This window comes from Podarcis cretensis (genome assembly GCF_951804945.1).
Source record: "Podarcis cretensis genome assembly, chromosome: 6".
Lineage (NCBI taxonomy): Eukaryota > Metazoa > Chordata > Lepidosauria > Squamata > Lacertidae > Podarcis > Podarcis cretensis.
Window position 1 is genome coordinate 5,093,864 of NC_137175.1, and position 27,535 is coordinate 5,121,398.

At 45.2% G+C, this 27,535-nt stretch overlaps 1 protein-coding gene across 1 annotated transcript; it reads left to right on the plus strand.

Annotated features, from left to right (window-relative positions):
• The first annotated feature begins 698 nt into the window (after positions 1–698).
• On the plus strand, positions 699–26,773 carry LOC307218017 (tyrosine-protein phosphatase non-receptor type substrate 1-like). Its single transcript, XM_079980176.1, has 6 exons — positions 699–906; positions 13,131–13,472; positions 14,075–14,179; positions 18,569–18,590; positions 22,492–22,534; positions 26,068–26,773. Exons 1-6 carry the CDS (start codon positions 834–836, stop codon positions 26,182–26,184), a joined length of 702 nt encoding a protein of 233 aa, XP_079836302.1. The 5' UTR covers positions 699–833; the 3' UTR covers positions 26,185–26,773.
• Positions 26,774–27,535: the final 762 nt, after the last annotated feature.

Below are 27,535 nucleotides of genomic sequence, written 5' to 3' on the forward strand. Positions count from 1 at the left end.
CACCTCATTTATGTGCCAGTGACTCTCAAACTTTGGGATTGTTGAAATATATTAACCGCCTCCCCCCCCCCCAAAAAAAATAAAAATTAGGGGCCTTGAAGCCAAAGCTTCATTAGATTCAATCTTCTAGCAGATTTCAGTGGGTAAACTCAATTAAATGATCCCCAAATCAAAACTGTTATGTACTGAAGTTCTCACCCTGGGCCAGCAGGGGGATACTGTAGATAGTTTTCACTCAGGTCCACATATGCAAATAAGGGATTGAAAGTGACGTTCAGTGATTGGATAGTTACAGAAAATGGTTACTGTTGTGTTCTAGTGGAGCTCTATATAAGCAGGCTGGCTGAACCCTTCAGTTCAGTTCAGTTCTAGCCTGTGAATAAACAAGAGCTGTTTGAAGAATCGCTGTGTCGTCTGATATGTTCACCCACAACTTAACACTGGCCAGCAGGGGGGAAACTGTAGATAGTTTTCAAAAACACTTTCTGAATATTGTCCCAGTGACTCCTATGTCCTTTGCCTACCATGGAAAACCAACCCTGCTGGATGTTTTGTCTACATTAATTGCAGTGTACTGTCCGTGAGCCGGCTGCTCTCCACCACTGCCATGCGGCTGTAGCTCAGCAAACAGTGATTGAACCACATTCTGAATCCAGTGAGACTCGGTTTCCTGCTGTGACTTCCTGTTTGTACTTTGTGGGTTGAACCCAGAAGCCGCAAGGCAGTGGAATTGCCCAAAGTGGAGCCTGGTGATCTGTCAGCAGCAGCCTCTTCCATGCCACATTCGAGTGGCCGGCGGTGAAGGTGTCCTTTCAAAACAGCCAGTCTCTCAGATGGCTTTCAAAGGCCCCCTTGGGTGCCTGTTTCTCAGTGCGCTGATGAGCCAGTTTTCAAAAGGAATGGAAGGTGAGTACACGGCCACAGTGTGAACTTCATAGGAAAGTTATACTGAATAAGTGAGACCAGCAACGCTGTTCCCCGTCTGAGTTACAGGCAGCCAGACATGCCCTTTAGTGAGAAACTCCATTCCATTCCTTTCCCCTTGGTTTTCAGACAGCTTGCTGTGACCACTTAGGCTGCTCCATCCTAATAGGGTTGCTTTTTTGAGTGCGTGTGTGTTACCTTCTTAGTGTGGTGTAGTGGTTAGAGTGTCAGACTAGGACCTGGGAGACCAGGTGTTGAATCCTTTTTCCTTGGAGGTTTCTAAGCAGAGGCTGGGTGGCCATCGGTCAGGGATGCTGTAGCTGAGATTTCTGCATTGAAGGGGATTAGACTAGATGACTTTTGGGGGTCCCTTGCAACTCTCTAATTCTGATTCCATGATGAAAAACCATTCAACCTCTCTTTCAAATCAGAACCAGTAAAGGCGGTGAAGGTCCTGTGTGTCTTGAGGCGGTTGGAGGATGGAGGATGGATGGCGGCTAACGGATTGAGGTTGAGTCCTGACAAGACAGAAGTGCTATTCTTGGGGGACAGGAGGTGGGCAGGTGTGGAGGACTCCCTGGTCCTGAATGGGGTCACTGTGTCCCTGAAGGACCAGGTGCGCAGCCTGGGAGTCATATTGGACTCACAGCTGTCCATGGAGGCACAGGTCAAATCTGTGTCCAGGGCAACTGTTTACCAGCTCTATCTGGTACGCAGGCTGAGACCCTACCTGCCCACGGACTGCCTTGCCAGGGTAGTGCATGCTTTAGTTATCTCTCACTTGGACTACTGCAATGCGCTCTACGTGGGGCTACCTTTGAAGGTGACTTGGAAACGACAACTAATTCAGAATGCGGCAGCTAGACTGGTGACTGGGAGTGGCCGCCGAGACCACATAACACTAGTCTTGAAAGACCTACACTGGCTCCCAGTACGTTTCTGAGCACAATTCAAAGTGTTGGTGCTGACCTTTAAAGCCCTAAACGGCTTCGGTCCAGTATACCTGAAAGAGCGTCTCCACCTCCATCGTTCTACCTGGACACCTAAGTCCAGTGCCGAGAGCCTTCTGGCGGTTCCCTCACTGCAGGAAGCCAAGTTACAGGGAACCAGGCAGAGGGCCTTCTCGGTAGTGGCACCCGCCCTGTGGAACACCCTCCCATCAGATGTTAAAGAGAAAAACAACTACCACACTTTTAGAAGACATCTGAAAGCAGCCCTGTTTAGGGAAGCTTTTAATGTTTAATAGGTTATTGTATTTTAGTGTTCTGTTGGAAGCCACCCAGAGTGGCTGCGGAAACCCAGCCAGATTGGCGGGGTATAAATAAAAATAAATTATTATTATTATTATTATTATTATTATTATTATTATTATTATTCTCCCATTCAGTCCAATCTCCTTTAGTCCTTCCTGCTTGTTTAGTTGAATATATTAACATCAATGGACTGAGGGGGCCACTAGGTGGCGCATCGGAAGATGGCTGACAATAACATCTCTCCGACCCACACGAGGTAATTTGGAGGCTATGATGGGGGTAATTAGCCTCCTTAACCCCCCCAGGATTATGGGGGGGACGGCCCTTGCCTGCTGTGCCCTATACCACCCCCGAATTTGTGGGGGTGGGGGCACTAGGCACAAAGCCCTCCTGTGGGATTTTCGGCACTCCTCGACGCCGTGACCGATTCGCGCTGCTGGTTGCAATGATCTTTAAAAGGAACAAATTTGGACGTGATTAATTGCACATACATCAAGGGAAAAGGGGAGTAAATACTGCTGACAGAAGAGATCTCTGATAACAAGACAACAATAAAATACGAGAAGAACGTCAAGATACGGTAATGACTGGGGGGGGGGGAGGAAACCTGCCTCTACCTTTTTATGTGACTTAACAAGAATCCCCCTCCCCTAATGAGTCAGAAATTAAGGACTTAAGCTGTGGATTTAAGGCTGTGTGGAGATAAACTTTCGATCCAAAGCAATGTTTCAAGATGAAGCTGGAAAGCTAAGAGTTTTGAAGTGACGCAGTCAGGAAAAATGCCGTTCGCCATTTTGTGAGGCATTGTGGGAGCTCTTGGGTCTGGGAGGAGAAAGAGAGAAATAGAGTTGTTTACATATCGTGAATCAACTCCTCGGTGGGACTTAAGAACGACAAATGCCAAAATTTACGATGGAAAAAGTGATGTTATCTATGAAGGAGATATATGGAAACCATCTGGACTTAGTGGAGGAACGGGAAATCCACACAGGATTATTACACTTGCTATCGGCTTAAGGAGACTAACAGAAGAGATCGTAAAGGAGAAAGAAATTATACGAACAAGATATGATGTGGCAACACCAAGATAAGACTGGATAGAATTATGAACTTTGTTTGGACTGATTGGGACTGATTTGGACATTAACGCAGTAATAAGAAGATGATCTGAATTCCCCTTTGGATCTTGAAGTATGGGTTCCCCCAACAAAATTTAAAAATTTGGCTTTGTAATTCGGAATTTATATGACGTGATTTAATTTGATGTGATTGGCCAGTTAATAAAAATTATTTAAAAAAAAACAAACAACATCAATGGACTGAGCAATTCCCATTATTTAAATAACCATAACTTCTTAACTGTCTATTACATTTTGTAGAGCATTTTAGTAGCATCTTCTAATAATAATAAGAATGCAGGTGATATCAAAGTCACACTCTAAGTAGATGCACTGATGTCACCTGACTTTAATAACTTGAGCCTATACCGATTACAGTGGGTCTGCTCCATGTCTTAGTTGAATCTCTCTCTTACACTTCTGTGAATGATTCCTTAAGTGTCTCAATCACTGCAAATCCTCCTATGTTATGCTTTAAATCTATTCGTTGTTGTTATTGTTTATGGCTTAAGTATCTGAAAGAATGCTGGAGTGCTTGCGGAAGATAAGTGTGCAGCAGGATAATGGGTAGATAAAAGAAGCAATTATTTTCTCTCAGAGAGCAACTAATTTCGGTGGCGATTCCGGCAGGATTAAGAACTGAAGTCCTAAACTCCACATTATGAAGATGCAAAGGCCTCTCCATTTATCTTTTGCCTCTGGATTAGCAGCTCGAGATAAGAGGACTCCAGAAAGCTGCCTTAGATCATCTGGTCTTACGTCCTCTAGTCTATCTAGCCCAGTAATGTCTACACTGACTGTCAGCTGCTCTCCAGAGGAAGAACATGTGAAGAGTCTGCTGGACCAGGTTTGTGGTCCATCTGGTCCAGTATTCAGTGATGAGAGAGCTATTGATGGCTTATGACCTTTAAAGCCCTAAACAGCCTCGGTCCAGTATTCCTAAAGGAACATCTCCACCTCCATCGTTCTGCCCGGACACTGAGGTCCAGCGCCAAGGGCCTTCTGGCAGTTCCCTCACTGTGAGAAGCAAGGTTACAGGCAACCAGGCAGAAGGCCTTCTCGGTAGTGGCACCCGCCCTGTGGAATGCCCTCCCACCAGATGTCAAAGAGAAAAACAACTACCACACTTTTAGAAGACATCTGAAGGCAGCCCTGTTTAGGGAAGCTTTTAATGTTTAATAGGTTATTGTATTTTAGTGTTCTGTTGGAAGCAGCCCAGTTGGAAACCCAGCTAGATAGGCAGGGTATAAATAATAAATTATTATTATTATTATTATTATTATTATTATTATTATTATTACCCTGATGCTCCAGCAGTCTCTTCTTATCCTGTTCTGACAATGACCAACCAGATACTCATGGGAAAGTTAGAGGAGACCCATAAGCCATGTCTTCCCTGGGACTTGGGTTGTCAAATTCTTATTGGCCCCTACAGCCTGAAATTTAACAGGTGAAGCTCTTTCAAGCCATGGAGGTAAGTGATGGAAAACACTTATCACCTGATTGTAGTTGTTGATGATGATGATATAATTTACTGTATTTTTCTGTGTATTAGACAAGGTTTTTTGGCTCAAAAATTGTGTCAAAAAACGGGGGTCGTCCAATACACGGATAGTGGCATGGGGAGGAGAAGCGGCGCGCCTGCCTGCCAGCCAGTTGGCAGAAGTGAAACTTCCTCTGATGCATGCGGGAAACAATCTAGGGAGTGTTTCCTGCACACAGCTGGGGGGGGGAAGCTCAACAACTTTGGGCCATCTCCCCTCATTTTCTTAAAATCAAGTCTCCCAAAATAGGGGGGGGGGTCTCATACATGAGGGGGACGCGGGTGGCGCTGTGGGTTAAACCACAGAGCCTAGGACTTGCCGATCAGAAGGTCGGCGGTTCGAATCCCCGTGACGGGGTGAGCTCCGGTTGCTCAGTCCTTGCTCCTGCCAACCTAGCAGTTCGAAAGCACCTCAAAGTGCAAGTAGATAAATAGGTACCACTCTGGCGGGAAGGTAAACGGCGTTTCCGTGCGCTGCTCTGGTTCGCTAGAAGTGGCTTAGTCATGCTGGCCACATGACCCAGAAGCTGTACGCCGGCTCCCTCGGCCAATAAAGCGAGATGAGCACCCCAACTCCCGGAGTCGGCCACGACTGGACCTAATGGTTAGGGGTCCCTTTACCTTTATACACGAGGGCGTCTTATAGATGGAAAAATACGGTATATGCTACCCATCTGACTGGATTGCTCCGGCCACTCTGGGCGGCTCCCAACAAATTATTAAAAGTACAAGGCACCAGAAAAAGTTTTTAAAAGGAAAAATGTGGATTGGATGTCCATGTTTGTCGAGAACTTGCTATCTGATGAACTCTACAGGTTTATGGCTGCCAGCTGAATTTGTGACCTCCTGGCTCCATTGAAAAACACCGTTCAGATTATTTGTGGCGGTGCCTCAGTTGTGTCTGCGTGGGCTTGACCTCTGATGGCTCATCCACAGATGAAAGCGACCACTTGACACGGCACAGTCATCAGAGATGACTGTTCTATGTGCAGAAACAGGACTCCGAGATTGAGTTTCTGAAATAGACGCCCACACGGTTTGTGCTGGGCTTTCGCTCCTACGTATGTTTCCCTAAGATGTTCTATATCCTCACTAACCACTTGATACAGCTGGAGTGGGCAACCTGTGGCCCTCCAGATGTTGCTGAACTCCAGCTCCCTCAACTCTGGCCATTGGCATTGTTAACCAAGAAATCTGAGGGCTCCCTTGGACAAAAAACAAGGACACCAGCCAGGAATACCAGAGCAAAACAGCAGCCAGTAGGCTTGGTCTTTGTTGAAGACTGTCGCGACAGGACTCCCACCTGCCACAAGGTAGAACAAGATAGAAGCCCCCAACAAAAGAGCCCCCAAACTGTTATTAGCTGCTAATCCCCATGTTACACCCCCCAAACTACATCACTCATACATCACGGTTACATCATGAAAGGGGAGGTCTGGTGGCAGTAATCTGAGCATCCTGGACCCTGCCCCATGGTTCCCCTTGCCCTCCACCAAACACCCATCAAGTGTAACAAAAGAGATATTTACATTTCCCTGTTTCCCGACCAAGTTAATCACACCCTTTTGTCTTCATCTGGGTTTGTTATTTCTGGAATGGCTACCTGTCTGGCACTCAGGTATCAGGATGCCAGGAATTATCACTCAGGCAGAGGGGCTGCTGAGGAGCTGAGCTCACATGTCTATATGAATTTCTGAAGTCTCCCAGTGAGCCAGTACATAGAGACATTTATCACTGAAATCATACATTTGCTATCGAGCAGCAAAGGCTCTTTGAATAGATAGGAAGAAACTGTGACCAAGTGTTTTGTGGGGATAAACCACAAAAGTCACAAAGGTGATTGTGCTGGTTTTGGTAGTGGGCTGCATGTGCATGATATCTGCTGGAGGGGCAACCCCCCCCCCAACCTATACATAAATTCCTGCAACAGCATTGCTGGCTAAGGCTAGTGGAAGTTATAGTCAGGGCTTTTTTCAGCAGGAACTTGCCAGAACTCATTTCCGGCACCTGTCAGGTGGGCACGTTTGCCATGATAAGAGAACAAAGGACTCACTCACAGTGAGTTCCAGACCTCTTTTTCTAGGAAAATAGCACTGGATATAGTTCATCAACATCTGGAGGGCCAAAGATTCCTCACTCTTGTGCTACAGGCAAAGAAATTTGCACGCCTGGTGCAGCATGACTCTGACAAAGGCCTAGTTCCTTATTTCACCCGCAAACTCAGACACGTGCACCTTCAAAAGAGGAAGCATGAACACATCAGCTGCTGTCGTTTTCGTTGGAAGCTGCTTTGCCCAAGCAGAAAGGTTAGATGCAAGAAGGAAAGAACAGATGTAAGCCTGGTAGCCTGGATAACGGGTCTTCAAAGGATGGGGAATCTATAGTCTATTTTTAAAAGAAAACAATTCCTGTATTTTTCGCTCTATAAGACGCACCAGACCATAACACGCACCTAATTTTTGGAGGAGGAAAACAAGAAAAAAACAGCGATCCCTCTTGCTGTTCTGGCTTCTGGGATAGCTGCGCAGCCTGCATTCGCTCCATAAGAGGCACACACATTTCCCCTTACTTTTTAGGAGGGAAAAAGTGAGTTATAGAGCAAAAAATACGGTAAATCGTATTATAGTTTCCTAGTTTTTATAGCGGGTTTTTTTTTACCACATCCACAGGTCTGCAGACTTTGGTTTGCATTAAGCAGGTGGCCGAATTGCTAGTGATGGTGCTAAATTTACCGTATTTTTCGCTCTATAAGACACACCCGACCATAAGCCGCACCTAGTTTTTAGAGGAGGAAAACAAGAAAAAAATAATATTCTGAATCAAATGTTGTTGAAGAGGCTTTGCGCAGCTATCCCTGAAGCCAGAAAATGTTGTTGAAGAGGCTTTGCGCAGCAATCCCTCTTGCTGTTCTGGCTTCAGCGATAGCTATGCAGCTTGCATTCGCTCCATAAGACGCACACACATTTCCCCTTACTTTTTAGGAGGGAAAAAGTGTGTATTATAGAGCGAAAAATATGGTAATTCTAGTAGCCAGCAGGGAAAGCTCCTTCTGAGGCCCCCCCTTTGTGTGCCTCTTCCTTGAGAGGTGCCGAGGGTGGCAACACGAGAACAAGGCCTTCTCTGCAGTGGCTCCCCATCTGTGGAACTTCCCCAGAGAAGTTCGCCTGGCGCCTTCATTATACACCTTTATACATTCCTTTTTAACCAGGCCTTTGGTTGATCTGATTGTATATATACCATTTTAAAATATGGCTCTTTTTGTGTGTGTGTGTTATTAGTTTGTTGTTTTTATTTTGATTATATATTTTGTGGTTTTATATTTTGATTTTGTTCTGAGACCTCTGGGTATAGGGTGGTATATAAATTCAATAAATAATAATAATCCACCATGGGAAAAAACATTTCCTCCATTTCTGATGTTCAAGCTATGTTGGTGCCCGTGTAGCCAAAATGCTAACACCCAAGCACAATGCGGAGGGCTCTGGAACTGTGGAATGGAGCAAGGGACTGGAAAACTGGGTGGAAAGTAGAACTTTGCACTGTAACATTTTGTCATAGCCCCCACTTAGGATGGAATTCTCTCCCGTAGGAGGCAGTGATGGCCTGTTGTTGTTTAGTTGTTTAGTCGTGTCCGCCTCTTCGTGACCCCCTGGACCAGAGCACGCCAGGCACTCCTGTCTTCCACTGCCTCCCGCAGTTTGGTCAAACTCATGCTGGTAGCTTCAAGAACACTGTCCAACCATCTCGTCCTCCATTGTCCCCTTCTCCTTGTGCCCTCCATCTTTCCCAACATCAGGGACTTTTCCAGGGAGTCTTCTCTTCTCATGAGGTGGCCAAAGTCTTGGAGCCTCAGCTTCAGGATCTGTCCTTCCAGCGAGCACTCAGGGCTGATTTCCTTAAGAATGGAGAGGTTTGATCTTCTTGCAGTCCATGGGACTCTCAAGAGTCTCCTCCAGCACCATAATTCAAAAGCATCAATTTTTCGGCGATCAGCCTTCTTCATGGTCCAGCTCTCACTTCCATACATCATACTGGGAAAACCATAGCTTTTACTATACTAATAATAATAATAATAATAATTTATTATTTATACCCCACCCATCTGGCTGGGCCTCCCCAGCCACTCTGGGCGGCTTCCATAGAAACCAAAAATACAGTAAAATATCACACGTTAAAAACTTCCCTGAACAGGGCTGCCTTAAGATGTCTTCTGAATGTCAGGTAGTTGTTTATCGCTTTGACATCTGGTGGGAGGGTGTTCCACAGGGCCTTTGTTGGACCTTTGTTGGCAAGGTGATGTCTCTGCCTTTTAAGATGCTGTCTAGGTTTGCCATTGCTTTTCTCCCAAGAAGCAGGTGTCTTTTAATTTTGTGGCTGCTGTCACCATCTGCAGTGATCATGGAGCCCAAAAAAGTAAAATCTCTCACTGCTTCCATTTCTTCCCCTTCTATTTGCCAGGAGGTGATGACCTAGATGGCTTTAAAAGAAAAGTGGACAAATTCCTGGAGGAGAGGGCTATCAATGGCTGTTAGGCACAATGGCTGCGCTCTGCTTCCACAGCTGAAGGCCAGAGGCATAACTAGGCTCCCTTGTGCCCTTGAGCCGTATTGGTGTCCTGTGTCCCTTGTGCTCCTCTGCTGAGGTTCCTAGTGTTGAGATGCTTCCAAGGAAATGGGGTCAATTTGCAGGCCCCCAGCTGGCTCCAGCCCACTGGCCAGTAGCTGGGCGATCTCTGGTCCTTGGCACACCATGAAACAGCGACCCACAACCTCAGAACTCTTCAGAAGCTGGAGCCCGCTCTAATCAGCAGAGTAAATAACTCTTCGCAACGGAAGGGCAGAAAGAGGCATATGTAAAGCGTATTTAAAGGTACCCCTGCCCGTACGGGCCAGTCTTGACAGACTCTAGGGTTGTGCGCTCATCTCACTCTAGAGGCCGGGAGCCAGCGCTGTCCGCAGACACTTCCGGGTCACGTGGCCAGCGTGACGAAGCTGCTCTGGCAAACCGACACTAGAGCAGCACACGGAAACGCCATTTACCTTCCTGCTATAAAGCGGTACCTATTTATCTACTTGCACTTTGACGTGCTTTCGAACTGCTAGGTTGGCAGGAGCTGGGACCGAACGAAGGGAGCTCACCCCACCGCGGGGATTCAAACCGCCGACCATGCGATCAGCAAGTCCTAGGCGCTGAGGTTTTACCCACAGCGCCACCCGCGTCCCTTAAAGCGTATTTACAAGCAGTTTATTCAGGACAAAGGAAAAACATGACTTCTCCCTTTCATGTCCAAGCAAGCAGCATAAAGCCAAAACCATACACAAAACGGAAGTTCCCAGCAAGCAGTGCTGGACTGTAAACAGGCATATGACACACAACACTTATGCTTGTTCATTTTAAGGTGGAACGGAATATCTTAACACCCAGAGCATCCTATGCGCCTGTCCAGGGACTGGGCAGCTTCAATCCTGACAAGTCTTTGTCACAATCAGTGCTGCTTCTGTTCTGCCACAGTTCAGTTTCCACCAAACACAATGTTCTTCCTCTCACAGTCCACTATTTAATGTAATGTGCATAAACATTTATGCCATACAGTGGTACCTCGGGTTACAGACACTTCAAGTTACAGACTCCACTAACCCAGAAATATTACCTCGGGTTAAGAACTTTGCTTCAGGATGAGAACAGAAATTGTGTGGCAGCAGCAGGAGGCCCCATTAGCTAAAGTGGTGCTTCAGGTTAAGAACAGTTTCAGGTTAAGAGGGGACCTCTAGAACAAATTAAGTTCTTAACCCGAGGTACCAATGTCTATGCAAGTTACGAAGTTAACACAATTACAGTGGTGCCTTGGTTCTCAAACTTCAAAACCCCAAAAGTAAGTGTTCTGAATTTCAAATGTCTGATGCGGTTGTCGGCTATTGTTTCTGGGGCACCTGCACCAATCAGAAGCTGCGCCTTGGTTTTCGAACATTTTGAAAGTCAAACGGACTTCTGGAACAAATTAAGTTTGGCGCTTTTGTTTTTGAGGCTTTTTTCAGTTAATTTGTATTTGTGACTGTGTGAAACCCAGTTCAGCTACCGATTGATTGATTGATTGATTGATTGTGTGACTGTGGAAATGGATAAAAGCCCCGCACCCAAGCAATAACTATCATGAGTGCAGGTAAGAAAAAATAATAATTTTAATTTTCATCTTTACAATTCTGTCTTATTTATTTTATAGTACAGTACATTGATTATTGCTTTCATTTTGTAGATCAATGGTCTCTTTAGATAGTAAAATTCATGTTAAATTGCTGTTTTAGGGGTTGTTTTTAAAAGTCTGGAACGGGTTTATCCGTTTTGCATTACTTTCTATGGGAAAGCGTGCCTTGGTTTTGGAACGCTTTGGTTTTGGAATGGACTTCTGGAACGGATTGAGAACCAAGGTACCACTGTAATAATAATTATACCTATTATTTCCACACCATTCATTTCAGCATAAAGGAAACACTTATTTACATGTCAAGAGGATGTCATCAGTTATGTAATAATTTGCAGCCTGAAAAAAGCAGGATACTTGCTGGATTGATTTCTATTCCAGACATGGGAAAAAGCCAGAAATTTTCACTTCTGCTGCAGCAAATTGAGTGGGAGGAATTAGTAGCTTTTGGGATTCTCTGCATCACTGAGACATTTGTGGGTCAAGGCACTTCTTATTCCGGGTCTTCAGAACACCAGCACCAAGGGGAAGAAAGCAGTGCCTGAATTTAACGTTGGCCAGCCTTTTCCTTCCTTGGTTATTTTCTTTTTTAAAAAAAAATAATTGTCAGAGCTGCCCAAGGTCCCAGCTCACAAAGGACCAACGCCAGGTCGTCGTTATATACAAAAGTCTTTATTGAAGTTCAGTTTCCATTCCAAAGCCGTAGCGCGCAGCTCTACGTCTTAAACCTTAGACCGCCGAAGTTCCGTCTGAATCTCCTCCCCCCTGACACCAGTTTAAGATTCTCGCCCTGCTCCACTTCTTCCTCTGCTCTCTTCTCCTCTGGGTCCTCCTGTCCGCTGGGGCATTCCCCTTTCTGGACTCTTCTGACGCTGAGTCCCCTGACTCCTCCCCCTGCCTCCGGCGGGCTTTAGGACCCGGTTCCCAATCCTCGTTCTCTGCTGCCCTGCGCGCCTGTACTTTTGAACTTGGCTCTCGCGCCAACCCAGTGACCTTCCTCCTGACCGTTGCACTGCTTCTGTCACTGCTTCCCTCTTCCGGGATGCTAGCCGGACCTGACCTCCCCTCCGTTGCCTGACTCTCTGATGGAGGCGTGGTCAGCCCTGACTCCTCTTCTCTCCCTGCTGGGGGAGACGCTACCCCCAATACCTGGGACTCTTCCCTCCCACTATGCTCAGGTGGGGAAGCTGGTCCTGATCTCCAACTGCTGCTCTGGGAGTCCCCGCTGGTCCCTTGCTTCTGGAGTGTCCCCCTTGGGACCCCCCTTGCCCTGGCCACCGGCGCCCCCTTCTGTGAATCTTCCGATTCGCTGGAGAGGCTCATGGAATCTCTTGGGCCACTGTCATCTTCTCCTACGCTGCCCTCAGATTCTTCCCCTTCGCTCTCCATCTCCCCTCTTCCCTGTGCTTCTGCTCCTGAGCCCCTGACAATAATATTTATTAAAGTTTCAACAATTACAGAAAGAAAAAATAAACATACCACATTAAACAAAAACAAAACACCACACCACAATATAAAAAAGAGAAAAAAAACCAGAGAAATAAAACCCATTAAACAAAAATGCAAAAAAGAAAATGCATCAGATCTCTTCATTACCAATCTTTCATTAGCTTATTTCCTTGACCTCCTCACACCTCCATTTTGTATTCTAGGTCTATTATCTATTTCAGCAAATCCTTTCCCTCTTTTAAAATTTTTGTCCTGTAAATTGTCTTAATATAATGTAGCTTTACTTTTCCTCCTTTCACCAATTAACAATCAGTTATTCCCAAATCCTTTATATCCTTCCTGCTAAAATCATATAATATTGTTCCAACATCCTTCTAACAGATATTAATTTTACAGTGTTTCTGTAAATAGTCTTTTCAACTTTTTGTTCTGTAATTTATCTTAATATAATGTAACTTTACTTTCCCTCCTTTCACCCCTTGGTTATTTTCAACGTGGTCTCATTCCAGGGAATGTCCACCACACAGCACCAGTGGTTGTTGACCACAGCTGAAGAACAATTGCTCTCACAAAATCAAAAGTGTCAAAAAGGTTGTCTGGGGAACGAGCTGTCACAACAGACTGCTGTGTGTCTTTCTTTTCAGGTGTTGCGAAGGAGCCGCAGTTACAGGTGTACCAGCCAAAGAATGTTATCTCAGTACAAATAGGAGATAATCTCACACTGGAATGCCGGGTGACTGGGGAAGGTCCACCAGGACCTGTGAGGTGGTTCCTGGGTGAAGGTCCCACAAAGAAGGTTATCTATGCAGGTGCTGGAAGTTTTGAGAGAATAACAAGAAATAATGAAAAATCCAACGAAGATTTCACTATTGTCATCCATAATGTTACCTGGGAGGATGCTGGTATTTATTACTGTGGAAAGATAAAGTCACACTATCAAAAAGAAGACATACTACGCGGGGGTGGAACTGAGGTGGTTGTGACAGGTGAGTGGTGGAAAACTAATGGAATTTCTTTTTTAAAAATTTCAAGTCCTAGTTGGTTTCATTGGCTAAAGCCTCTATAATAACTGTTCTGGTATTTCCCCCTTATTCCCTCATAAAAGACACGACACAACACAGTCTTCTATAAAAGTATAAAAAGGTTTACTCACATATCATTCTGTTCACAATAGGATCCCAGAAGGCAGACTTAGCTTAGAAAAGTAACATATACCTAGAAACTATCTCATAAGAAGACAGTCCCTTTGTCCTCAAAGAGCATCTTTGGCTAAGCAGATGTTGCTTCTTCGATGCATGTAGTCAAAGAGAGAGGTGGCTGCCATGCCCTGTGCTTTTGTCGTTACCTGCACAGGTGAGGCCACACCCACCTCTAGTCACATGCAGAGGAAGTCTGTCCCAGCCCAGAAGGAAACAGGAAGTTTACCTGCTGGCTGGACAAACATTCCTCCCCGTGTGTAAACATGTTCACTCTAGTAATGTTGTACTTGACTGCTCTTGTGTTTCACATCCCACACAAGGAAGTTCGGTTTTCAATGTCAATTATTTCTGGTCCTAACTTTCTGTCTTACACCACCATGTTCATTTAGATTTGCCACCTCCCAACACTGTCCCAGTGGTTGCCGGGGTGAGCGTCCTCCTCCTCGCTGCCTTGCTCCTCGTGGCAGTTTACATCTACGTAAAGAAGAGGAAAGGTGAGTTTGACACCTATGTTTGAATGCAACTGGCCCCTCCAGAGAGCCAGCGTGGTGTAGTGGTTAAGAGCGGTAGTCTTGTAATCTGGTGAACCGGGTTCGATTCCCCGCTCCTCCACATGCAGCTGCTGGATGACCTTGGGCCAGTCACACTTCTCTGAAGTCTCTCAGCCCCACTCGCCTCACAGAGTGTTTGTTGTGGGGGAGGAAGGGAAAGGAGAATGTTGGACTTCCGGGTTGGCGCCATCGCCGAATGGCGGACTCCCTCCGAGCTCCGGAGGGAGCCTGCTCGGCAGGGGCTGGGTTCTACCGCGCCGGCGACACGGGGACCCTCAAAAACCATGGGCGCTGAAACCCATGGGCATGGTGACTCGGCAGGCACCGTTTGCGTCCCCCCGACCCGCGAAGGAGCCTTTTTAAAGGCTGCGGAGCGGGTGACAGGGGGTGGTGGTGGTGCTGTGAGTCCTCCGCTTCCCCTGCCGAGCGAAGCCGCATGCCATTCGACGGAGAGCGCTGACTTCTTCCATTGAAAATTTGGACTTTAAAAGAATAACCCGTGAGTAATTGGAACTTGGTATAAAAAAGGGGAAAAATTCTTTTTAAATTCGGAGCGAGCGGGGGAGGTGCAAAAAGGAAGTCAGCCTCCCCCCTGTTGTAGAGGAGCTAAAGCAAGGGATTTGACAACTAAGATCGAGTGCAACCTTTTTTTGATAAAATTATTAACTTCGCGATGGAAAATTATAAGACAGGGCTGGAGGAGAAAAGTGGAATGTGAATTAAAAGGCACCCCCCCCCCGGAAACCCCGGGAGCGATCCGTAAGAGCGCCGGGAGAGGAGAAATAGAGGTTTTGACAGCTGCCAAAGGAGCTGTCAAAGCGGAAGAACAAAAAGAGAACTTTGTTACGAGGACTTTGCTGGTCACATTTGTTACAAATTGGATATAAATTGTTTAAAACAAGGAATAATAAGTTACTTTGACTGTTGGGTGTGATCGGGAAGGAAACTGAGTTACTATAATCCCTCTAGAGGAGCTGTGGGACACTACAAGTATTGTTGGCATCGAATTTGAATAGGACTTTTTATCTCCTGGGAAACTGCAGAAATGGAACACTATTTTGTCTACAGAGGTCTACACACTAAAGGAGACAATAGATTTATCTATTGAAGAATGGAAGGGACTTGACGTAATGTTTTGTTCCTGAATAACAAAGCCTCTGCAGAGGAATTAGAAGCTTTTTGGAATTAGAACATTTGTGCAGGAGAGCAGGAAAAAAAAAAGAGGAGGAGAGAGAACAACAAGAACAACAAGAATAACAAGAACTGGACAAAGTTGGAAGATAGACTCCTTCCAAGATTGGACATGTGAAATCAAAGATGACCAAAAGACGGCAAAGACTAATAAAAAGACGGCAAAGCGGACTGGTGAAGGACTGTGGTTTAGATGTGGGAGCTCCAGGATGACAGTAGATATTGACGGACATTGGGAACGCAACCGGGAAAGGGGGGAGGGAAATTTGGAATCCAAAGGGTGTTAAATTACATTTTATTCTTTTTTCTATTTTTCTGTTTATTTTAATCTGTATTGCATATTAAAGAGGGGAACTCGTGGAAGGGAACAGGTCGATTTTAGGGGATGGGAAAATATTTTTTAAATTGGGTCAATGATAAATAATTTTAAAATTTGGGGTAAGAATTTGTTGAATCTATTTGAAAGAATTGGAATACAAGAGGGGGAGGGGAGGGGAAGTCCTGGAAGGATGCCAATGAAAATTAGGTTTTAAATTTGGATGTTTTTCTTTTTCTGTTATATTTGAAAATCTTTAATAAATATTATTTTAAAAAAAAAAAAGGAAAGGAGAATGTTAGCCACTTTGAGACTCCTTCGGGTAGTGATAAAGCGGGATATCAAATCCAAACTTTTCTTCTTCTCCTCTCCCTCAAGTCAGCGGAGCAGAATAAATCATTTCCATATAGTCTTTGAGGGCCCTATATTTCCACCGCACCCCAAATTTCTGAAAAATGTGGCACCCAAATGTCAGACTGGTCACTTGTGCTCAGACTAGCCTACCTTGCAGGATTAGGCTAGGGCCCCATCTGCACGATGCATTTGAAGCAGCGTCATACCACTTTAAACAACCAGGGTCCCCCTGCAAAAGAATTCTGGGAAATGTGGTTTCTTATGGGTTCTGAGAGTTGTTTGGCGGCTCCTAGTCCCCTCGCAGAGCTGTAAAGCAGGGGTGGCCCAGCCCGTTTTATGACAAACTCAGAGACTGCCCTTGGCAGCAAAAGCCTTAGCTATGCCACTGCCTGTAAGTATCTCTTTTTTCCTTCTTTTAATAATTTCAATGGGGGGGGGGTGACAAGAAATTTTCTGCACCGGGTACCATCTGACCTTGCTACACCACTGGTTTCACTGCCTGAAGCAAAGTGGGAAGGTGCCACGGCTCCTCTCTACTGAAACTGGCAAGGTTGCGAGAGTTCCATGAGATCTTGACGGAAGCCGTTGTGTGACCTTTTGGGGTGGCACCCCATGGGATTTTGCAGCCCAAGGCATCTGCTTCAGTTTGCCTCATGTACAGTGGTGCCTCGCAAGACGAAATTAATCTGTTCTGCGAGTCTCTTCGTCTTGCGGTTTTTTCGTCTTGAGAAGCACGGCTATGAGCGGCTTAGCGGCTTAGCGGCTATGAGCAGCTTAGCGGCTTAGCGGCTATTAACGGCTTAGCGGCTTAGCGGCTATTAACGGCTTAGCGGCTTAGCAGCTTTAAGAAAAAGGAAACAAACTCGCAAGAACTTGCAAGACGTTTCGTCTTGCAAAGCAAGCCCATAGGGAAATTCGTCTTGCGGAATGACTCAAAAAATGGAAAACTCTTTCGTCTTGCATGTTTTTCGTCTTGCGAGGCATTCGTCGTGCGAGGTACCACTGTATAGTCAATTTGAAACTGATTTTCTGGATTTTTTCTCTCCTCTGCATTAAATCCATTCACATCCAAGATCCGCTGGTGAATCTGGTAAAAGCACAATTGTCAAAACAAATGCAGATCTTGCATGTGAATGGATTTAATGCAGAGGAGAGAAAAAAATGAAAATTCAGGATATTAAAAACAATATTAAAGAAGCTATAGAGACAATTGTGACAGCATGGGAAACCTCCCACCTCCAGTTGAACTAGCCAATCCAAAGAATCAGTTTCAGTTAGCCTCATGGGCAGGCTGGCCCTGATTCTCAGATTGTTTTAACAAACTACAATTCCCAGGATTCCTTGGGAGAAACCATGTCCATTCGAAGGGCTATGACACTGCTTTCAGTGTATAGTGCAGATGCTGTTGGCATGTGATGCGCTCATCATGTGTTTAAATGTGCTTGACTGATGCATACAGAGTGGTTTTATGCTGGCGTTTAGTTTCTGGTGTTTGCTCTGAATTAAAAACAAAACACCAGCCTGCTTAGCCAGGTTGCTTTTATTCTGAAGAGAAGGGAAAGCGTAACTGTGTGGCCCTGATCCAGAACTTGCCTCAGATCCGGGTTGTGGCCAAACTCTGAAAACCGCTCCATGGCTGCTTTTTGCCTTCGAAAGTGCTCAAAACCCCTTTGGGGATTGTGGAGGAGAAAGGAAGGGATCGTTTGCAGCAGGAAACTGGTTCAGAAACCAGAGACCACAACTGCTTTTTCTCAAGAATAAGAAGCAGCCCAAAAGAGAGCTCTTATTTTAAACACACAACTGACACCACATGCAGTTTGTGTTGTGATGCTGCCGGGGAGACGGGACAACTGGCTGGCAGCCGGGTGATCTCTGGTTCTCAGAACAACATCAAAACTGTGACTCAAGCCTCAGAAACCTTTAGAGACTTAAGCACGCAAGCCAGCAGAGATAAGAACTCTTTGCAACGGAAGAGGCAGACAGAGACATGTGTAAGCATATTCACAGCATTTATTCAGCATCAGGAACAAAGGAAAAACATGTCTGCTTCCCTTCGTGTCCAAGCAAAACAGCAACACAGCAAAAGCAATATACAACGGAAGTTCCCAGCAGACTGTGCTGGAAGTAAACAGGCATGTGACACACAACAACCCCACATATCTGTTCCTCTTAAGGCGGAACGGAACATCAATATCCTAACAGTTTGGCCTCCAGACTTGAGGCCCCCTGAGCCAACACCTTGCTCATCCATGAGCCTCACTGGGCAACCTTGAGCCAGCTGCTCTTTTCAGCCTGGCCTACCTCGCAGGGTGCTTGAGAGGATGGCGTGGCATCTGAGAAGGGAGAGGTCAGAACTGCTAACCCCGGGATCCCTGGAAGATCAGAAGGGCATAAATGTAGTAAAACTAGTTAGCATTCAATGTTTGAAAGCCAATTTACTGTCTCTTCTCTTCTCCCTTGTATGTATCTAGGCAGAAACCAAGAGACGTCAAGGTCTGTATATATTTAAAAATGCAGTTTCATTAACTTTTCCTAGTGTTTGGGGAGATGAGTATTTAAGTCACAGCAATTTGGTCAACGGTGGCAGAAGTGTGTCCATCTGTCTGTAAGTACAGAAGTGTGGAGTGACTGAGAGAGATTCACAGATGTAGCTCCCCATATATACATGCCAAGATCCATTGGTGGCAAGGTTCCGCAAAAAGCAGCTTCTAAAATCACAAATTGGATGGGTAAACTTGTTGTTATGAGTTTGTGGGTGTCAGGGTTTTTTTGTTGTTTTTTTTGAGGGGGAGGGGGAGCAGGCTGTATGCAAGACCGTTCTAATTCCTGGATCCAGCACGGATTCAATTGCTGGAATAGCCAGGCCAGCCTGAGTGATGAGCCATTAAGAGAACAAAAGGAAAAGTCATGGGCCAATAAGAGAGCAAAGGAAAGGGGGCTCTGTGCCAGAAGCCAAATGGGTGGGGCCCCTCCTCCAGTTCTTAGTAGGACAAAGCAGGAGTTTGAGAACACAGTTTGCTGTTGTGTTATGTGTCAGAGACCAATGGCTGATTTCTGTTTGAAGCCAAGTCTGCAGTTATGGGGAAAGCAATACCCTTTTGGGTGTTGATGCTGTGAAACCCTCCACTGCAAGCCCAGGTTATACAGGTGAAACTCGAAAAATTAGAATATCGTGGAAAATTTCCTTTATTTCCGTAATTCAACTTGAAAGGTGAAACTAATATATGAGATAGACTCATGACATGCAAAGCGAGATATGTTGAGCCATGATCATTGCGATGATCATGGCGTACAGCTGATGAAAACCCCAAATTAACAATCTCAGATTAACAATCCCCAAATTAACAATCTCAGAAAATCAGAATATTCACGGAAATCAGCAAAACAAGGATTGCAAATCGAGCAAGATTGGACCTCTGAGAACTAGAAGCATATCTCGCTTTGCATGTCATGAGTCGATCTCATATATTAGTTTCACCTTTAAAGTTGAATTACTGAAATAAATGAACTTTTCCATGATATTCTAATTTTTTGAATTTCACCTGTATATACAGTGAAACCTTGGTTTTCGAGCGTCTTGGAAGCTGAACGTTTTGGAAGCTGAACGCCAAAAACCCGAAAGTGAATGCTTCTGTTTTCAAATGTGCCTTGGAAGTCAAATAATAATAATAATAATAATAATAATAATAATAATAATAATAATAATTTATTTGTACCCCGCCCATCTGGCTGGGTTTCCCCAGCCACTCTGGGCAGCTTCCAACAAAGATTAAAAATACATTAAAATGTCACACATTAAAAACTTCCCTAAACAGGGCTGCCTTCAGATGTCTTCTAAAAGTCTGGTAGTTGTTTTTCTCTTTGACATCTGGTGGGAGGGCTTTCCACAGGGCGGGTGCCACCACCAAGAAGGCCCTCTGCCTGGTTCCCTGTAGCTTGGCTTCTCACACTGAGGGAACCACCAGAAGGCCCTCGGTGCTGGACCTCAGTGTCCGGGCAGAACGATGGAGGTGGAGACACTCCTTCAGGTATACTGGGCTGCAGCTGTGTGTTTTTGACGAGAACCTGCTCGCCATCCGTAAATAATCAGTCTCACACCAAGATGGGTTGCAGAAATCTGGCCGCAGCTCTCTCTAGAAGCTGCTGCAGCCCCAACCTTTATTGTGTGCCGAAGAAAAGATACAAATTCAAGGAGAGAGCTTTGCCTCAGTCAGCAGATAAAAGACAATACAATACAATACATTAGTCTCTTGTTCTCACCCCAGACCACACAGTTGATCATGCTATGCTACGTGAACCAATCATCGGATGGCATGAGCTGTCCACGCGCTGCTCATGCTTCCAAGCAATGCTTTCTGCTATGAAATCACCTTGCAATAATAAACTTTTGCCCATGCTCTTATGGACAAATGACCATATTCCCACATGTTTTTCCATTTTCTCAATGGAAATTGGCAACAGCCCTTTGTGCCTTGGTTTTTGGATGTTTCGGAAGTCGACTGGTCTTCTGGAACAGATTATGTTGGAAAACTGAGGTTCCACTGTATATGTAAATTAATGTTATATCATAAAGACTCCACAGTCTCCGCTGTGCCTCATTCTGAGGAACTCCTGGAATCATGCACCACTAAGAGATTGGGATGGCAGGCAACAAATCCAAATTTTAAGAGCGCTCTCTCTTTCTCTCTCTCTCTCCCTCGCATACACATTTTTCTAATTAGCCCCAAACTAGACACTTTAAAAGGTTCAAAAGTGCTTTGAAAAATGCAAATGCCTTGAGGCTTAATAAATCTTAGCCCAAGTGCCTATTAAGAGGCAGAAATGGAGAAATCAAATAGAGTCATGTCCACTACGTTAATAATGGATAAAATGCAGCTCATTTGCCTCCATTATTTTCATTGCGTAAAACTCCAGGCTATAATTCTAGCGGGCTGTTTAGTGTGTTTGAGGTTTATTTAAAGATCAACTCTGACACGGGCTTCACTAAGTGAAAGACAGCAGCTCCCACCCAGCTGGGTTTTTTTTTTTTTTTTGGTTTTTTGTTTTGCTATGCTCATTTCACAGAATCCCACGTGGATCTTGTGCGCAGATATAGAAGCTGAGTTCCAGAATTTAGGAAGCAAGGTCTCCCTGCCCTCCTAGGGGTGGAGATATATTGCAACAGAGGGTCCTCAAAGGACTCTGACATTTCGGACAGGCGTGGCAAACCACCAGTGCCCCTTTTTCCTCCACATGGCATTCCCACCCCCTGGTGGCAGCAGCAAGATCTGTGGCAGACAACATTGCAGCTGTGGGCTGGGTGGAGGGGATGGCAGAGGGCAGTTGCGCCTGTCAGGAGTTCAGCCTACACTCGAGTAGGACCCTGGCAGAGACACGTGCCCGATTGGCATGTTCTCTCCCTCCTGGTCGGTTGTTCGGGAGCTTCATAAGCTTTCTTCAGCCCGAACTTCACAGCAACTGATGCCAACCGACACCCGCACACTTAGGGATCCGCAGAGTTTGTGCATCATGTGTAACAGACCTCAGCAACTCAGCGTTTTGGCTAATCTACTTTATTTACATATAAACAGACACGGAGCACTGCAACGTGGCTCCCTCTCTCTTTAGCATCAGACAGCAAAGAGGAAAAGAACAAAGGACAATAGTCCCACTTCGTGAAACACAGTAAAGCAAACATCCTGTCTCTGTCACTTCCCACTCTGTGGAGTCAAAACATACACCGTCATGTGAAAGACAGAGCAGAGATGGTGCTGTTAGAATTCCTGCTATGCAGATATGCCTACCTGGGCTAAGTGCAGAAGTTCAAAGTGTTAAGTTGTGGGTGAACATATCAGGCGACACAGTGATTCTTCAAACAGCTCTTGTTTATTCACAGGCCAGAACAGAACTGGACTGAACTGAAGGGTTCAGTCAGCCTGCTTATATAGCGCTCCAGTACAACGTAACTTTCTGTAACTATCCAATCACTGAACGTCACTTTCGATCCCTTATTTGCATATGTGGACATGAGTGAAAACTATCTACAGTATCCCCCTGCTGGCCCAGGGTGAGAACTTCAGTACATAACACAAAGGACAGGGAGGAAAACACCTGCTGCTATACCACACCTGAATATAAGAAGAGCCTCGCTGCTACGTCAGGTCCATGGCCCCTCTGGTCCAGAATCCTGTTCTCACAGTGGCCAACCAACAGGACCTGAGGCCTTTCCTCTCCTGTGGTTTCCAGCGATGGCTTTTCAGAGACATGTTGCGTCTGATAGTGAAGGGGGAACAAAGCCCTCGTGGCTAGCATGGACCAGCTGAGGAATAGGCTCAACTTTTGTGTCTGTCTCCGTATATAATCAAGAATTCCCCTTGCTGATGATTTTTCCTCAGTGTGTTTTTTCCATCCCCAGGCCTGAAGCTCCCACCCAAGAGAACACAAGACTTCCTAAACAGGTATGAAGAATAATATTGGTATGCACTCTCCTCCCCCTTCCCTAAAGAACCAGGAAGTCACTGGGACAGCTTTTTTCAGGATGAGTTCCCTCGGGAGGGAAGAGGGCTGAAAACATTGGCGTGTTTGTGTAATGTCAGTTTATTTGCAAACTGCAAGATGAGAAGGAGGGGAAAGACCATGTTTATTTGAATAAGCATCAGAGTACCCAAAAGCAAACAGAAGGTCTTTTCTTCTCCCCAGGGTTTTTTGCCTGTGGGCTGCAAAAACTCCAAGCATATCTCTCTCTCTCTCTCTCTCTCTCTCTCTCTCTCTCTCTCTCTCACATGCATGGCTAAGCTGAAACTGTGTCCTTGAGCAGGTGTGGGGGGGTGTGGGGTGTCCTATGGCACCCACCCCAGGGCCTCTGAGCAGCCTCCAGCTCTCACAGACCCATAAGCAAGCCCCCTGAGTTACTGATTTATACACAAGGCCCATTGCATGTTTTGAAGAAGCAGTGGAAAGCTCTACCTCTCTTTCAAATCAGAACCAGTGAAGGCGGTGAATGTCCTGTGTGAGTGTCTAGAGGCAGTTGGAAGATGGATGGCAGCTAATGGATTGAGGTTGAATCCTGACAAGACAGAAGTACTGTTCTGGGGGGACAGGAGGTGAGCAGGTGTGGAGGACTCCCTAGTCCTGAATGGGATAACTGTGCCCCTGAAAGACCAGGTGCACAGCCTGGGAGTCATTCTGGACTCACAGCTGTCCATGGAGGCGCAGAACGCGACAGCTAGTCTGAAGACTGGGAGTTGCCACCAAGACCACATAACACCGCTCTTGAAAGACCTACACTGGCTCCCAGTACGTTTCCGAGCACAATTTAAAGTGTTGGTGTTGACCTTTAAAGCCCCAAACAACCTCGGTCTAGTATACCTGAAGGAGCGTCTCCACCTCCATTGTTCTGCCCAGACACTGAGGTCCAGCGCCAAGGGCCTTCTGGCAGTTCCTTCAATGTGAGAAGTGAGGTTATGGGGAACCAGGCAGAGGGCCTTCTCGGTAGTGGCACCCGCCCTGTGGAACGCCCTTCCACCAGATGTCAAAGAGAAAAACAACTACCAGACTTTTAGAAGACATCTGAAGGCAGCCTTCAGGTGGGCGGGGTATAAATAATAAATTTATATTATACTATATTATATTATATTATATTATATTATATTATATTATATTTTTATTTTTATTATAATATAATGGAGGCTCCACAGACATGTTGGATAGCTCAGTTGGTTAGAGTGTGATGCTGATAATGCAAGGTTGCGAGTTCAATCCCTGTACGGGACAGCTGCATATTCCTGCACTGGAGTGGTTGGACTGGATGATCCTCAGGGTGCCTTCCAACTCTACAATTCTATGATTCTATGTTGTCTGCTTGGGGCGGGGGGAGAACTGATGCAACTTTATGAATGTCTCATTTGTTTAGATGTCTCTTCTCTCTCTTCTGTCCCAGCTGGACAGCGAGATCCATACTGTTGGCTATCCTCTGCAAGCTTCGTTCACGAGTCCCTGGAGCAGTTCAGGGGTCACAACACAGGGTTCCAGCTCCCGGTAGCAACAGCTTCATATGAATGCAGCCATAGGTCTTCTTTAAAGCACACCTTCACCATTCTAACAGTCTTGGCTTCCCTCAAAGAATCCTTGGAACTGCAGTTTGTTACATATGGCTGCTGAGAATAGTAGCACTGTGAAGAGTCTAACAACCCTTGGCACCTTAAAAAAATATTACAGTTCCCAGAATTCTTTAGAGGAAGTGTTTAAGTGGTGAAAGGGTGCTTCAAAGGCATGGTTGTGGATGTGACCTTAGCTGAACTGGGGCTGCGTGCTCAGGAATTCTGAAATCCTGCTGCAAGAAAAGCCCGAGCATATGCATATTCTTATTCCCTCTGATTTTAAATAACTTATTCTATCATGTTCCTATGGAGTACAATGCTGGTTCTGCTAGTTTTCAGGAGGGGCGAGACACCTAAACTAAGGGTTCCAGATTTTTCCCCAATGAATCCGGGGACGCTTTTCAACTTCAATGGATTTTGTATGGGGACTGATTTGTAAATCTGGGGACTGTCCCCGGGAAACAGGGACTTCTGGTAACCTTAACCTAAACCAAATTGCTGGAGAGTTTATTCAGCTCCCAGTTTGGCTTTCAGGTCCTATCACTTTGAAACATCTATTTTTGGTTGGCTTGAGAATATGTTCTATTCCTCCCCCCCCCCCATAATGAACATAATTAAAACTACAATAAACAACAACAACAACAAAAGCCATAGCTGTCAACTTTTCCCTTTTCTTGCGAGGAATCCTATTCGGAATAAGGGAATTTCCCTTAAAAAAGGGAAACGTTGACAGCTATGGCAACAGCTAGCCTCAGGGGGAGAAGCGTAACAACATCTTAAAATCAGAGCCTTTATTTTATGATGCACGTAAAGTCTTTAATGCAATAAATCTCTCCAGATGTTTCCATGGGTCTGGAGATGTTGTTTGGACTGACCATCTTGTCTTGCACAGGAGATGAATGGATGTCAGCTGTTGTAAAAGGATAAAGAACTTGTCTTGGCCTCCAACCTCGCTCATTTGGCTGGCCACGTTCTTGGCCAGAACAACAGACCACACCTGAGCATACCATGAATGACAGGCCTGTTGCAGAACATCCACATTTAGCAATTCCTAAACGATCTACAATCTTAAGGGCTAAAAAACCCATCCTTTTTAAAAAAGAAGAAGCCAGAACTTTTAGGAAGCCTCGCCCAGGATTATATCTTGCTCTTGGAGAGCACTGCAGCATATGTTGTCCTGCCTCGAATGTTCTGAAGAAAAGAAATCAGACTTTTATTTTATTTTATTTTTTAATAAAATTTTTATTAGTTTTTCAACATATCATTTTCAACAATAATTAAACATACTTTCATATCTAATCCATTTTTTTACTTCCATCAATCACATCTGAAAATTTTCCAATCTACTCACTTAATATACATTTCTTACTTCCACTATTACATTTAAATCTCATAACTAATATCTCTATTCTTTCTCTGCTTTGCAATGTTTCATACATTTCTCCTTACAAAACTTCTTGTAGTCCTACTAGTGTAATTTGTTGATTACAGTTGCTCTTCAAATAGTTCATATATTTCTTCCAATATTCTGTGAATCTCTGGTCCTGCAGGTTTCGAATCCTTCCTGTCATTTTATCCAATTCTGTGTAGTCCGTTAATTTTGTCTGCCATTCTTCTTTCGTCGGAATTTCTTCTTGCTTCCATTTCTGGGCTAACAATACTCTTGCCGCTGTTGTTGCATATAAAAATAATTTGACATCTTGCCTCTTAATATCCTCACCTATAATACCAAGTAAAAATGCTTCTGGTTTTTTTTTTTTTTAATGTATATTTCAACATCTTTTTCATCTCATTATATATCATTTCCCAGAAGTTTTTTACTTTCTTACATTCCCACCACATATGATAAAATGTTCCTTCTTTTTTTCTTTTTCTCTTTTCTTTTCATCCAGGGTGTTGTCAATAAAGAGATTGTCTATGCAGACCTGAAGGATCCCAGTGGCCTGCGAAGACCTAAGCAAAGGAAGACAGAGGAGCATTCAGAATACGCCAGTGTCCGTGTAGCTTAGTCTGTGGCTGCGAGAGGAACACTTTCCTGCCTGGACTCAAAAACCACCGACCAGAGATGAAACTCCATCAAACAGACCCTACCATGCAAATTAAAGAAATCTAGGTGTGCTGCATGGATTCTGGCTCAGAGAGGAGTGGCTCACCTTCCTATTTGATCTGGCTGTTTTTGCAAGAAGTTTGAAAGGAAAGGCTGTTTCTTTTTTCATTTGTGCAGGGAGACTAGTGACCGGCATCACTCTCCAGACATTGCACAGCTCATGGACACTGGAAATGGATTTCTACTGTGTCAGTCCACTCGTCCATTCAGCTCTCCAGGATTTCAGACGGAGCCAACTTGAGATGTGATGGGGAATTGAACCAGAGCTGCCAACTTTTCCCTTTTCTTGCGAGGACTCCTATTCGGAATAAGGGAATTTCCCTTAAAGAAAGGAAAACGTTGACAGCTATGAATTGAACCAGGGTCCTTCTCTACCACGAAGCTAAAATCCTTCCACCCTTGCTGAGGGAAAGCAGCTCCTTGGATTATTCTTAACAGAAAAACACAGCACTGCAACTAAACCCACTAGGCTTGGCCCATCCATTAATAGTTAACTAATTTGATTACCCCATAAAGAAGGCTGATCGCCGAAGAATTGATGCTTTTGAATTATGGTGCTGGAGGAGACTCTTGAGAGTCCCATGGACTGCAAGAAGATCAAACCTCTCCATTCTGAAGGAAATCAGCCCTGAGTGCTCACTGGAAGGACAGATTGTGAAGCTGAGGCTCCAATACTTTGGCCCCCTCATGAGAAGAGAAGACTCCCTGGAGAAGACCCTGATGTTGGGAAAGATGGAGGGCACAAGGAGAAGGGGACGACAGAGGACGAGATGGTGGGACAGTGTTCTTGAAGCTACCAGCATGAGTTTGACCAAACTGCGGGAGGCAGTGGAAGACAGGAGTGCCTGGCGTGCTCTGGTCCAGGGGGTCACGAAGAGTCAGACACGACTAAACGACTAAACAACAACAAAGTAGCCCTTTAAACAGTCATGGCTTCCACCCCCCCAAAGAATTCTGGGAACGGTGGTTTGTTAAGGGACTGAGGGTTCCCAGTACATTTCTGAGCACAATTCAAAGTGTTGGACACGACTAAACGACTAAACAACAACAAAATTTGATTACCAGGCAAGCAAAGACGCGGGTGTGCTGGGAGTTGTTTCCCTAGGAGGCTGATGGAGAGACACGTGTTTTCTGATGCGCGCAGGAAGACGCACCACTGCAGAGAGCGAGGGGAGGCGGAGCAAAGGCGATTTCGAATTCTTTTCTCTTTTGCAGCCAAGCGCAACCCTCGCCCCGCGCAGGGAACCTGTCAG